This window comes from Coregonus lavaretus, assembly GCF_964263955.1.
Source record: "Coregonus lavaretus genome assembly, contig: HAP1_SCAFFOLD_1385, whole genome shotgun sequence".
Classification (NCBI taxonomy): domain Eukaryota; kingdom Metazoa; phylum Chordata; class Actinopteri; order Salmoniformes; family Salmonidae; genus Coregonus; species Coregonus lavaretus.
In genome coordinates this window covers 39873-53645 of record NW_028159755.1, presented here as the reverse complement: position 1 = coordinate 53645, position 13773 = coordinate 39873, and the positions used below count along the sequence as shown (strand labels likewise).

At 45.1% G+C, this 13773-nt stretch overlaps 1 protein-coding gene across 1 annotated transcript in view; it reads left to right on the top strand.

The window, feature by feature from the left end:
- Positions 1–13773, top strand: part of LOC311122473 (protein FAM184A-like) — a gene marked incomplete at its 3' end in the record, with an annotated part of 95345 nt that overhangs the window by 43223 nt on the left and 38349 nt on the right. Inside the window, exon 2 of the mRNA XM_084196822.1 lies at positions 10247–11101. Coding sequence (XP_084052948.1) covers positions 10247–11101 — 855 coding nt within the window. The remainder of the gene's footprint in view (positions 1–10246; positions 11102–13773) is intronic.

Below are 13773 nucleotides of genomic sequence, written 5' to 3'. Positions count from 1 at the left end.
ATTACTGTCATCTAAAATGTTATGAGCGTCACAGCCCTATCTGTAAGTGCACTGAAGAATGTGCATAGTGTGAGATCAGAATAACCAATTATTGTAGGGAACAAACCCTACCCAGCTTCCTCTCTTCGATCACTAGAACTCCAACTCAACAATGGCACTGTGAGCTTTCAAAGACTGAGCTTTCTCCTGGCTCACACTTCTCCAGTGGAGTTATGCATTCGCTATGTGACAAGCCCTGTTGACAGGTCTGAGATCAAGGTGGTGCTTTGGGAGGGGCCCATGGGCCATGGTTGCGATCATACTAGGATGCAGGATGGAGGCCCCCCCTTACTCTCACATGGGCTTTTCTCCAGCCAGCAGAAGGCCTGTACAGACTCTTAATGAGCCCATGCATGGGCAGGGCTGCCCTGTGTGGGTAGAGCTGAATCCTCTCTCTGCCCATAATCTTGGTTAACCTGGAACTAAAGTATTGCGTAATTGGTCAGATGCTTGATTAAGTTCTGGGTCCATACCGTGTTAAGAGAAGAGATAGAACGAGGATCGGAACCGGAGCGAAGAGCTCCACCCTCTCTCTTTGCAAGTTACGGGCAAGTCTATGGGCCAAATGTCCCCTCCCCTTCCGAAATTTGAAAGATGCTAACACATGCAAAATTGTGATTTGTCCAAATCATTATTGAGGAAAAACCCAAGCACCGGAACTAATGCTGCTTTATCTCACTCTTCCCGTTGTATCATGACAGATCTACGGTACCATTTTATGTTTACGTAGTCTGTCCATGAGAGATTACTCTGCCCACCACTACCCAGTCCTGTTGGGTTCTGGAGATGGTGAGGAGAGACAGCCAAGAGACAAACAGACCGACCGACCAAGTGGCCAGCTGGTCTCCATTCACTGGCCCAAGGAGACCCGCCCCGCCACTGAGCTGTCACAGTGTGTCCAGACAGACTGTCATATCAGGGTCACTGACACCATGGAATCTGTTAGTCTGACCCACATCCCTCCCTGTTTCAGCCCCCCAACAGAGAGGCCTACTGAGGCCCACTGAACTCAAGTAACTGAAGAGTGGAAGAACGCATACCTCCCTGGCAGACAATCCGATTCCATATCGTCTTGGGCAAAGAGCCTCATATAACCTGGACAGCTCTTTTGAAGTGAACATAAAACATTGTTCAGATGATTGCGTGACTATTGGAATTGGGATTGAGCGTGTCAGACTCGGCAGCGTGTGGAATTTATATCAGTAAAACCTCTCTCATCTCCACAACAGTCCAGGGCCTGGTTTCCAAGGCAGTGCTTTAGAAAGTTTAGTCACTGAGCTGATGGAGCGCTTCGTATGAAAGTCCTCTAGTACTCCACTCCCTCTGCCTTGTCTCATTTCTCCAGCTAGTTCCTGGGATGAGGGGGAGAAAGGAGGTCAACAGTAGTGCTTCTTCTTCCCCGGCTGATCAGCCTGTTTCCCCCTAGGGCGATGGATCACACAACAAATGCACCACAGCGCGCTGCCTGCGATGCACTCTGAAAAGGATGCTCCGAACCCCACTAGGAGATGCCTTGTCTGTCGCCTCACTCAATAAATAGGCTCCAAAATACTGTTGTTATTGATCTATAAAGAGCTTTTCTGTCACTTCCAGATCTTTAAACCATTTTGTCCTCTTGCATTGTTTGAGGTGTCATCCAGTCATGTGTGGAGACATGATCACATGCGCCTTTATACAGGCAGCTTCTCCAGCAATACCACAGTCTATGTTCTCATAATGTTCTATGGCAAATAACTGCAGAACAAAGCAAGTCATACTCAGGCTCCCGAGTGGTGCAGCGGTCTAAGGCACTGCATCTCAGTGCTTGAGGCGTCACTACAGACCCCCTGGTTCGATTCCAGGCTGTATCATAACCGGCCGTGATTGGGAGTCCCATAGGGTGGCGCATAATTGGCCCAGCGTAGTCCGGGTTTGGCCGGTGTAGGCCATCATTGTAAATAAGAATTTGTTCTTAACTAACTTGCCTAGTTAAATAAAAAAAGTAATAAAATACATACTGATATTTGTACTAATAATGTCTGTGTCTCTCTACTCAAACGCAAAGTTATCTGAATTGAAATGCTATAAAATTACCTCAAAGTAGGAAATGTAATTGAGTGGCTGGCAAGACGTAGTAGGTCCAGCCCTGGACACATTCTCAGACAGATGTTGTTTACACTGTTCCTTTCCAGCAGATAATTACTGATGTGTTCTGCTTTCTGTGTTCTGCCCTGCTCACAGCCTCCACCTCCTAGAGAGGGTGCTTCCCAAGTTGGGTGACACCAGGGGCCTGGCAACCGTGCCTTCCAGCAGCAGGCACTAAATCCCCCTGGTAAACATAGACTAAACCTGTCAAGGCCGGCTAAGGAAATGGGAACCACTGTAATCAAGGCTTTTCTCACCACCCAGTGCTACAGCCTAGTACACAGTATTAGAGATTGATCAGGCAGTATCCCCAAAGTTGGCATGAATCCTCTGGTTAGTATCTGAGGAAGATCAGGGACCATAGACGATGTTGTTGGAAGGAAGCATATTTTAACAGTATTAAAATGAGAGGCATGTGATTTAATGATCTTAATCAACCATTACATTTCTGAAGGAGGAGATTGCAGTGCTTTGGAATTAGATCTCATTCAGTTAGACTTTCAAGGTAGTTAGATGAATCAGAGACAAATTGGTGCATGACTTGTTTTGCACCCACACACCAAAGGTAACCACTCCACCATCCATTAACACAGGCACTTCCTGTCTGAAGGCAAGTGGAACACATCACTTTCTTTGACCTTTGCCATGTGTCTCGGTTGTAATTAAAAGGCTAAATCTCAATGGAAGACCGATAGGGAAGTCAACGTTTCTAATCTCGGCCTACAGTACAGTGCATCATGATTAGACCAAGAATTGTAAATGAGTATTGCAGATTATATAGAGCCGTGTGAAATATTCATCACTATAATGAAGCTGTGAAAAATACATCCATCCCAATAATTAAGAACGCACCAATACAGTTACGCAACAAAACAGAGAGAGGAACACCAACACAACATCATCAGTGAGTGTCTGTAGTTTCTCTATGAAGGACATATAGTGCATTCAGAGCAATAATGCCCAGAGCAATGACGCCGCAATCAGTCAAACCTGCCTTAGATAAGATTACGCAAAAAGGCTGTTTACACAACTACTACCTATGTTACGCAAACCATAATCTTCTGTCTGAGAGCGGCTTAAAAATAATACATGAATATGTAGGCTACTGCTAAGTCAGGCTTTTAAAATAAACGTATTCACAATCAGGCCATGTAAATGCTGCAGTGGGGGACGTGTTGGTGTCACATTGCTGGAGAAGCTCATCATAGCAGTGTTCCCTCTGTATGAAACCAACATACGTTTACAGAGTCGGCCCAGTCCTACCCCCTCATCTGCCTTAATTACCTCGTGGATTAAGGTGCACCTTGCAGTTTAGTGGAAAATATGCATATAATTACTGTAATTAGCACTAGACTATCTTTCAACTTCATTCAATCCTTTTCCACACTTAATGCATATTCAGTAGCTTTGCGAATCAGCATCTCACTTCTTTAAGGGGCGTCTAAGGTGGTTGATGCGCTATATTTGTACGTTACTTAGTCCAACTAATACTGAATACGAGTCAGGAATTAGGTTGACAAAACTGTAAACATAACTGGAAAAAAAAGTCACAAAAGCAAGATTGCCTTTATGTTGGCTTCAACTGAATACTGATACTGATGCAGACAGTCAATGGCAAGGCAGCCGAACATTGATGACAGCCTGGGCATGTCAGGCATTCTGCAGGGCTGTCCGTTAAGACTGAAAATACATAACCGTCCCCCATTTTGATCTCCAGCACGGAGAGCAGAATGTGATTACAGCCTCACCAAGGCAGTTACCACTGCTCAAAGCTAATTTGGCCCCGTTTACCAAGTGCCCCATTGTACTGAACAATATGTTACCCTTCCGCACTCCTCTGCAAATGGCGGTGATAATCGCTATCATCAAGGTCCCATTTGCGGATGTAAAGACATTAGTAATGACCCTTGCACTGGGCAGTAGGAGTGATTAAAGCCCCAGTGCCAGGAGAGAAGAATAGGAGAAGCAGTGGATTTGTCAGACCTGAGCCCTCCCCTGTTGAGGCAGATGATGCCTCTCCATTAAATGATGATGGTGCCCGAGAATAGATGGCTGCCGTTTTACAGCCCTCTAACCAATTGTACTATTATGTGTGTTTTTTCGCGTTATTTGTAATTTATTCTGTATATAATGTTTCTGCCATCGTCTCTTATAACCAAAAAGAGCTTCTGGATATCAGGACAGCGATTACTCACCTCGTATTGGATGAAGATTTTTTCTTCAACGAGGCGGCCGCGAAGGATATCCTACAGACACCCGACAAGGTCCAAATCCCCGTCATTCGCAGGAGAAAGAGATATCGTGGACGTAGGTCGGGGTGCCTCATAATGATCCGATGGCGACCGAGTAAACTGCCTCTTCCATCAATCCTATTAGCCAATCTTCAATCATTGGAAAATAAATTAGATGACCTACGATTACGCTTATCCTACCAACGGGACATTAAAAACTGTAATATCTTATGTTTCATCGAGTCGTGGCTGAACGACGACATGGACAACATTTACATTACATTTGGACATGGACAACATACAGCTAGCGGGCTATATACGCTACATCGGCAGGATAGAATGGCTGACTCCGGTAAGACAAGGGGTGGTGGTCTGTGTATATTTGTAAACAACAGCTGGTGCACAAAATCTAATACTAAGGAAGTCTCGAGGTTTTGCTCGCCTGAGGTAGAGTACCTTATGATAAGCTGTAGACCACACTATTTACGAAGAGAGTTTTCAACTATATTTTTCATAGCTGCCTATTGACCACCACAAACCAATGCTGGCATTAAGATTGCACTCAATGAGCTTTATAAGGCCATAACTAAACAGGAAAACACTCATCCAGAGGCAGCGCTCCTAGTGGCCGGGGACTTTAATGCAGGGAACTTAAATCCGTTCTACCTAATTTCTACCAGCATGTTAAATGTGCAACCAGAGGGAAAAAAACTCTAGACCACCTTTACTCCACAAAGCTCTCCCTCGCCCTCCATTTGGCAAATCTGACCATAACTCTATCCTCCTGATTCCTGCTTATGAGCAAAAAATAAAACAGGAAACACCAGTGACTCGGTTAATAAAAAAGTGGTCAGATGACGCAGATGCTAAGCTACAGAACTGTTTTGCTAGCACAGACTGGAACATGTTCCGGGATTCTTCAGATAGCATTGAGGAGTATACCACATCAGTCACTGGCTTCATCAATAAGTGCATTGATGACGTTGTCCCCACAGTGACCGTACGTACATACCCCAACCAGAAGCCATGGATTACAGGCAACATCCGCACTGAGCTAAAGGGTAGAGCTGCCGCTTTCAAGGAGCGGGACTCTAACCCGGACGCTTACAAGAAATCCCGCTATGCCCTCTGACGAACCATCAAACAGGCAAAGAGTCAATACAGGACTAAGATTGAATCGTACTACACCGGCTCTGACGCTCGTCGGATGTGGCAGGGCTTGAAAACTATTACAGACTACAAAGGGAAGCACAGCCGCGAGCTGCCCAGTGACACAAGCCTACCAGACGAGCTAAACCACTTCTATGCTCGCTTCGAGGCAAGCAACACTGAAGCATGCATGAGAGCACCAGCTGTTCCGGATGACTATGTGATCACGCTCTCCGTAGCCGATGTGAGTAAGACTTTTAAGCAGGTCAACATTCACAAGGCCGCAGGGCCAGACGGATTACCAGGACGTGTACTCCGAGCATGTGCTGACCAACTGGCAAGTGTCTTCACCGACATTTTCAACATGTCCCTGACTGAGTCTGTAATACCAACATGTTTCAAGCAGACCACCATAGTCCCTGTGCCCAAGGACACTAAGATAACCTGCCTAAATGACTACCGACTCGTAGCACTCACGTCTGTAGCCATGAAGTGCTTTGAAAGGCTGGTCATGGCTCACATCAACACCATTATCCCAGAAACCCTAGACCCATTCCAATTTGCATACCTCCCCAACAGATCCACAGATGATGCAATCTCTATTGCACTCCACACTGCCCTTTCCCACCTGGACAAGAGGAACACCTACGTGAGAATGCTATTCATTGACTACAGCTCAGCGTTCAACACCATAGTGCCCTCAAAGCTCATCACTAAGCTAATAACCATGGGACTAAACACCTTCCTCTGCAACTGGATCCTGGACTTCCTGACGGGCCGCCCCCAGGTGGTAAGGGTAGGTAACAACACATCTGCCACGCTGATCCTCAACACGGGGGCCCCTCAGGGGTGCGTGCTCAGTCCCCTCCTGTTCACCCATGACTGCATGGCCAGGCACGACTTCAACACCATCATTAAGTTTGCCGACGACACAACAGTGGTAGGCCTGATCACCGACAACGATGAGACAGCCTATAGGGAGGAGGTTAGAGACCTGGCCGTGTGGTGCCAGGATAACAACCTCTCCCTCAACGTGACCAAGACAAAGGAGATGATTGTGGACTACAGGAAAAAAAAGAGGACTGAGCACGCCCCCATTCTCATCAACGGGGCTGTAGTGGAACAGGTTGAGAGCTTCAAGTTCCTTGGTGTCCACATCACAAACAAACTATCATGGTCCAAACACACCAAGACAGTCGTAAAGAGGGCACGACAAAGCCTATTCCCCTTCAGGAGACTGAAAACATTTGGCATGGGTCCTCAGATCCTCAAAAAGTTATACAGCTGCACCATCGAGAGCATCCTGACTGGTTGCATCACCACCTGGTATGGCAACTGCTCGGCCTCCGACCGCAAGGCACTACAGAGGATAGTGCGTACGGCCCAGTACATCACTGGGGCCAAGCTTCCTGCCATCCAGGACCTCTATACCAGGCGGTGTCAGAGGAAGGCCCTCAAAATTGTCAAAGACTCCAGCCACCCTAGTCATAGACTGTTCTCTCTGCTACAGCACAGCAAGCGGTACCGGAGCGCCATGTCTAGGTCCAAAAGGCTTCTCAACAGCTTCTACCCCCAAGCCATAATACTCCTGAACAGCTACTCATGGCTACCCGGACGATTTGCACCCCCACCCCATCTTTTTACGCTGCTGCTACTCTGTTAATTATTTATGCATAGTCACTTTAACTCTACCCACATGTACATATTACCTCAACTACCTCAACTAGCCGGTGCCCCCGCACATTTACTCTGCACCGGTACCCCCCTGTATATAGCCTCCCTACTGTTATTTTATTTTACTTCTGCTCTTTTTCTCAACACTTTTTTGTTGTTGTTGTTTTATTTTACTTTTTATTAAGAAATAAATGCATTGTTGTTTAAGGGCTGTAAGTAAGCATTTCACGGTAATGTCTACACCTGTTGTATTCGGCGCATGTGGCAAATAAAATTTGATTTTATTTGATTTATGTGCCAAACATGCTGACTTCAGCCTAGATATGAACACCCACAACCAGAGAGCTTTGAGTTGACCACCCCGGTTCACTTCCGTGTCTCAATCTTGCCACCTTGAATCACTGATCTGTCACGATCGTTATGAGAAGCGGACCAAGGCGCAGCGTGATAGGCGTACATACTTTTATTAAGTGTACACAACACGAGCAAAAACAACAAAACGATACGTGAAGTCCTAGGTAATACAACAAACCATACGGAACAAGATCCCACAATAAACTGGTGAAAACAGGCTGCCTAAGTATGGGCCCCAATCAGAGACAACGAGCTACAGCTGTCTCTGATTGGGAACCACCCTGGCCAACATAGAAATAAACGATCTAGAACAAAACCCATAGAAAACTAAACATAACAAGTCCACACCCTGGCTCAACATTTAAGAGTCCCCAGAGCCAGGGCGTGACATGATCATCATTCATTTATGGCAATAAGTCAGATTCCTACTTCTTTGAGTATCAGTATTCTGTATGACAGAGTGTGAGAGATGGGAAATATTGAGTAGTTCGCTCTGAAACCTTAACCAGAACCATCTCCAGTGTTGCCCTGAGGTGTCTTTGCCTTTTATGATCTAAGGGATCACTCTTTGTTCTCTATCTTCAGCATCTTCAAACATTTCTGGGAACATGAATGAGGCTTACCTCTCTGCAGGTATTGTAGCTTAGTGTTATGACTGAGACAATTAGTTTACACATTCGTAGCTAGCGGTAAGTAGGTCTATGCCTACTCTTGGGGCTTTCGGCTCATGTTTCAGACTGACTACAACGCAGCCAGTGTTATATTGGTCTCATCCCGGCAGTGATGAATGCATCCATCTACAATCACTGATTCATCTTTCACAATTTATGCACACAGCGCATAATAAGGCTGGGATATCAACCACTAAAAGTTGGCCTTAGTGGGAGTGACCATATCATTCTATTGGAGTGACCTACTGAGTAAAGTATTTGTCATTTAATTTTTGTGAATCACACGACTGCATTGCGTGGCTCTGCGCTTGTGGTGTGCTAGCGTACGGGGGAGAGTTAGGGGGAAGGTGCTGTGGGAGGTGATTGGTTGGTAGATTAAGCCAATTAAGTCAATGTCTATGTATTGGCTAACGAAGGCCAAGCTTGACAGGTTGGTCCACCAGACTCTTGGCGCATTTGGGCGGAAGTGTCTGGGAACGAGATTACTGTCATTATGAGAACATCTCAGCCAGCAGTTCCACACATTGATCTGTGGAGGTGGGGGCGGCTGATGGTAATAATACCTCTCACTTATCCAGGCAGCAGCAATACTTTACTATGTTGAGTTAAGAGTTTGCAATCAATACATAACTATGATGTCGATATTTTTGAGAGAGAGAGAGTGAGAGAGAGAGAGAGAGAGAGAGGCAGAGGCAGGCAGGGAGGGTTCCTCTCAGGTCAAATGGAGGGGAGAATCCATTATGGGACAATGACATCACTGAACGCTTCTCTGCCAAAGCCATTGTCTCTCAGTCCACTACTCTCACCCACTGAGCCCTTGGGACTGCAGACTGCACTCTCTCTATCATCACTCTCTCTTTATCTCGCTCTTCATCACTCCCTCTCTATCTCTCTCTTCATATGTGGCTGGCTAGATTGCTGCGTTAGCACCAGATAGGCCCAGAACTTTTAGCTCTTTCCCCTAGTCATTTGTCAAAACAATTATGGAAATGAATTCTGACTCAGCCCTCATCGCTCGTGAGAAACTGCACAAGCTGGGGCCCTTTCATTCCCATAGAATGCCTTTCATTGAGGGTATTCAAATATTAATATTATGTTTATAATGAAAATTGAGCTGAGATCCTGCTACATAGGCCTTTTATCTCCTTTGAGAGATTGCCATGCGATTGAGGGATGGCACAGCAGTAGAGGTCACAATAGCAAACAAGAAATGCCTGTTGGTTTAGTATTTTCTTGAATAAACCTTTGATAAAAAAGGTCCTACCTGGTTGGGTACAATGTGTTGCATCTGCTCTTATTTGATGGAGAGCTGTAATGGACAGTCACAAGAGTGATAACAATAGGAGTTGGTCTAAAGTTAACATTTTCTAAACATTTTAGCATATCAAAAACACTGGCAAGTTGTCAACACCCTGTTTTCACCCTGGCGTATAAAATATGAATACAATTCTCAGAAAAGGCATCTTCTTATGACATGCTTTTCAAAAGTATTAAAGTGATGAATTATTGACTATGTTTATCTGGTGAGAAAACAAATAGCCTTATTCCTTAGGGCAGCAGCCCGGAGCCAGCACCCTGGATCAGTAGAGGGGAGGGAGGATTAAGATTAGGGGGAATTTCTCATGGCTCTTGAACTATAAATGTAAAATGTATTTCCCCCCTAAATTCTGTGTGACCAGAAAATCACTTTGTAGTCAGATTATCCAGGCTTTCATTTGGAAGTCATTTTGGGGATTTAAAGGTCAGCCACTCACTTAACTGTCAATCATCTGTCTCATAAGTGTTTTTTGACTGTTTCAGGAAGTCAAAGTAATGATAAACCTTCAAGGTATCCCTTTTAGTTTGAGGACAATGCTATAACACATCACCACACAGTTTGAACTTTCTTGCTGATGAACATTTACTTTGATCTCCAGCACCTGCTCAAACAAGCCATTGGATATGCGTTTGTTCTATGCTATCCTTTCTCAACCACCATAATGATGCTCTCTCTGCCTCCCCAAGGTGATCTACGCCCTGAACACCAAGAACGACGAGCACGAGGCGGCCATCCAGACGCTGAAGGAGGCGCACGAGGAGGAGGTGCAGCAGATCCTGTCGGAGACGCGGGAGAAGATCATGCTGTACAAGAGTAAGATCAGCGATGAGATGGACCTGAAGCAGCGCATCCAGTCGCTCGAGGAGTCCATGGAGCTGCACGAGCGCATGAAGCGTCAGGCCCTCGCCGAGTTCGAGACCTACCGGCAGCGTGTGGAGGACATGCAGCTGTGCACCGAGGCCCAGCATACACAGCGTGTGGTAACTATGTCCCGCGAGGTGGAGGAGATGCGGCACTCGTTCGAGGAGAAGCTGCGCTCTTTCGGCACGGCGCAGGCCCAGTTTGAGCAGGAGAAGAAGCTGGTGCTGGAGGAGCTAAAGGCCAACCATCGGCAGGAGGTGTCGGAGCTGCTCCGCAGCCACCAAAGCCAGAACCAGAACTACAGCAAGGACCAGGAGAAACTGGGCCAGCTGCACAAGGCTGAGGTGGAGTCCCTGTCGGAGCGTGTGGAGGAGATTAAGGGGGACAAGAAGAGGCTGGTGGAGGAGTACGAGGCCAAGCTCAACAAGGCCCAAGCCTTCTACGAGCGCGAGCTGGAGGCCATGAAGCGCACACAGCAGCTCACCGCAGACAACCTGCAGGCCTGGAAGAAGACAGAGGCGGAGCTGCGGAGGGAGTTCCAGATGCAGGAGGCAGCACTGCAGAAGACCCTGGGGAAGCTGCGCTCCGAGCTGCAGAGGGTGCAGGAGGAGGCCCGGGAACACAGGGAGAAGTCCCACAAGCTGCAGGCCTCGCTCACTGCAGCCGAGAGCAATATCAAGGTAAGAGAGCCTGTGTTGATGGGAGATACCCCACTGTGGCTTAAACATCCTAATGAAAGCCCTCAAAGCTATTAGAGTCTTAAAGAGATACATGAGTGAACTTTATAGTAGAAGATATGTAGCATTGATGTTTAATTATCACCGTCCTCTTGAAACCCTGTAATCCTTAAATCCAGAAAGCAGTTAATATCTTAGTCCTGAAAATCCCATTGTGGTTTAATAGTAATTTAATGAAATGATTAGAAGTTAAAATCTGACTTTGAAGTGCGAAGGATTAAAAAGGTGTAATCCATAGTTTGATCTAAATTGAAGGGTCCATTTAAAATGCCATAATTAGACCTCTTCATCATTCACACTCTCCTAATCTTTAATCATGGTGATTTTACAAAAAAAAAGTTGAACTCTATAATGCTCCTACCTAGGGTTGCACGATATGAGCAAAAAATTGAATTGCGATTATTATTTTTATCAAATATTGTGATTGCGATTTGACGTGCAATATAGATCAAAACAGTTAGGTGAACTGTTGGAATCATAGAATTAAGCAATAAGGCATGAGAACCCGTGGATTATCATTGTTACAGGAGGGGACGCAGTTCCGGAGCGACCCACTAGGTGTCATCCTCCGACAACCTTAGGCAACTCCTCACTCACAGTCGAGGCAAATCATATTCCTATTGGTGTCACCTGTGTCTATCTGATTCACCTGTGTATTTATGCCCTCACTTCCCTGTGTTCCCTTGCTCAGTTTTCTCTGCTAGTTTCTCTATGTCCAGCAGTTCTACTCAGTGTCTGATCGGAGACCTATGTACAGGTACTTGAAAAGTCTTCTCCCTGTTTCGTTATTTGTTTCAGTCTTAGGTAGTATTTTATATTTTGGCTGTCAGCCGGTTTTTGGAGACTTATTTGCTCCGCCTTTGTTTTATCGTGATAAGTCCGTTATTTTGTATTCTGGCTTCGGGACCACCAGTAAAGATCCTTGTTTCACCATCTCTGCCTACTGCCTACTGTATATCCTGCACCGCACCTGGGTCACACCTCACACCTCACACCAACCCTTACATATCGTGTGATAACTCCCGACTAAGGGCTGTTCTTAGGCCGGAGGCGAAGCCAAGTCCTTAGGAGGAGGTTATCACACGATAATCCTGGGTTCGAGGGCCGTATTGCTTTTATGAAATGGTTGGCAATATATTTAAAAAATAATAATAATTACATGTTTTCATTAAAAACTTTATTTTAATGAGTACATTTGATTTATTTAATTCTTCCACCAGACTATATAGTCCGGGCAAAAAACAGTTGTTAGTTCTGAAGTTGCTAACCAAACAGGCTGGTCGTTAATTCTATTCTCATGTTTTGTCCCAGTCGTTCATTCTATTCATTCCATGTTGCTATGCTAAACAAATCATTGGCATGTAGCTAGCTAGCAGAGGTTCAATGATGACGAGACACAATGATGACGAGAGATAAATAATGTATAAATAGGCAACAAGAGCTTCAGAAAATAATGATTTAAAAATAATTGATAAATAGGCAGCAACCAGCTGATTGTCCAGTCAATAAAATAGTTATAGAGGATCGCTAGGCTAACGTTACTTCTCCTTTGCTAGCTAGCTAGCTAGCCAACTAAAGATAACACACAATCACATCAAGCAGCTGAAATAACAGCAAACCATGTGCACCTTTGTTTTACCTTAGTTTCTATTGCCATTTCTTTGGATATATCCATTATCATTATCCTGATGAATGAATTTGCCTGGCTCAGAGAAGCTGTCAGTCTTGCCACGTTCCTATGCATGGCACGGTGGATATTGCAAAAATCACTTTGATTTGATTTGACTCAGGGAGGAATGTACCATATAACACTGGTTACTACAGATATTCCCTTTCAGTCAGCCAAAGACCTAGTCTCTGTAACATGTATTGGGGGATCTTTGTTAGCTAGCAACTTTCTCTGAATATGTTTTAATCGATAGCTCCCAGGAGTTCTTCCAGTCAGTTTAGTATGGGACGGGTGCTCAGGTGTGACACGATGATATCAGCCATGCTGCCACAATTTGATTTTTCATTAAGAGAAACAAAAGAAACTGTGAGGGTGATTAAAGCGTGTCCTCTCTCACTAAACAGCTCATCACACACACAACAGCACCTGCTCATCAGGGAAATCATACCACACAGACCAATCAGAATGCATCCCCTCTTTCACTCCTGACAAGATGTTTATTTTACTGTAGCTAGCATTGTTTGTCTCTCTACAAAAGATGCAGGTGTCATTTAGTGAATGATTCAGGATTTGAGAGAAAGTATAGACATAACCCTTATGAGGGAATGTGGCACTTAAGGCCTAAGATAGATACTTTACAACTCCATCTTATATTCAAATTGAGCTTGGGCAACAATTCTGTGATTCCCACCCAGGCATTCTTAAATTGAATATCATATTTTAGCTTGAGGAAATATAGTCACCTAATCAATGCATTTTAATTGTTTTACTCCCCACACCGATCCTTCAGAAAAAGGTTTACGTTTAAGATTTACATTTTAGTTATTTAGCAGATGCTCTTATCCAGAGCGACTTACAGGAGCAATTAGGGTTAAGTGCCTTGCTTAAAGGGATACTTTGGGATTTTGACAAGAAAGCCATTTATCTACTTCCCCAAAGTCAGATG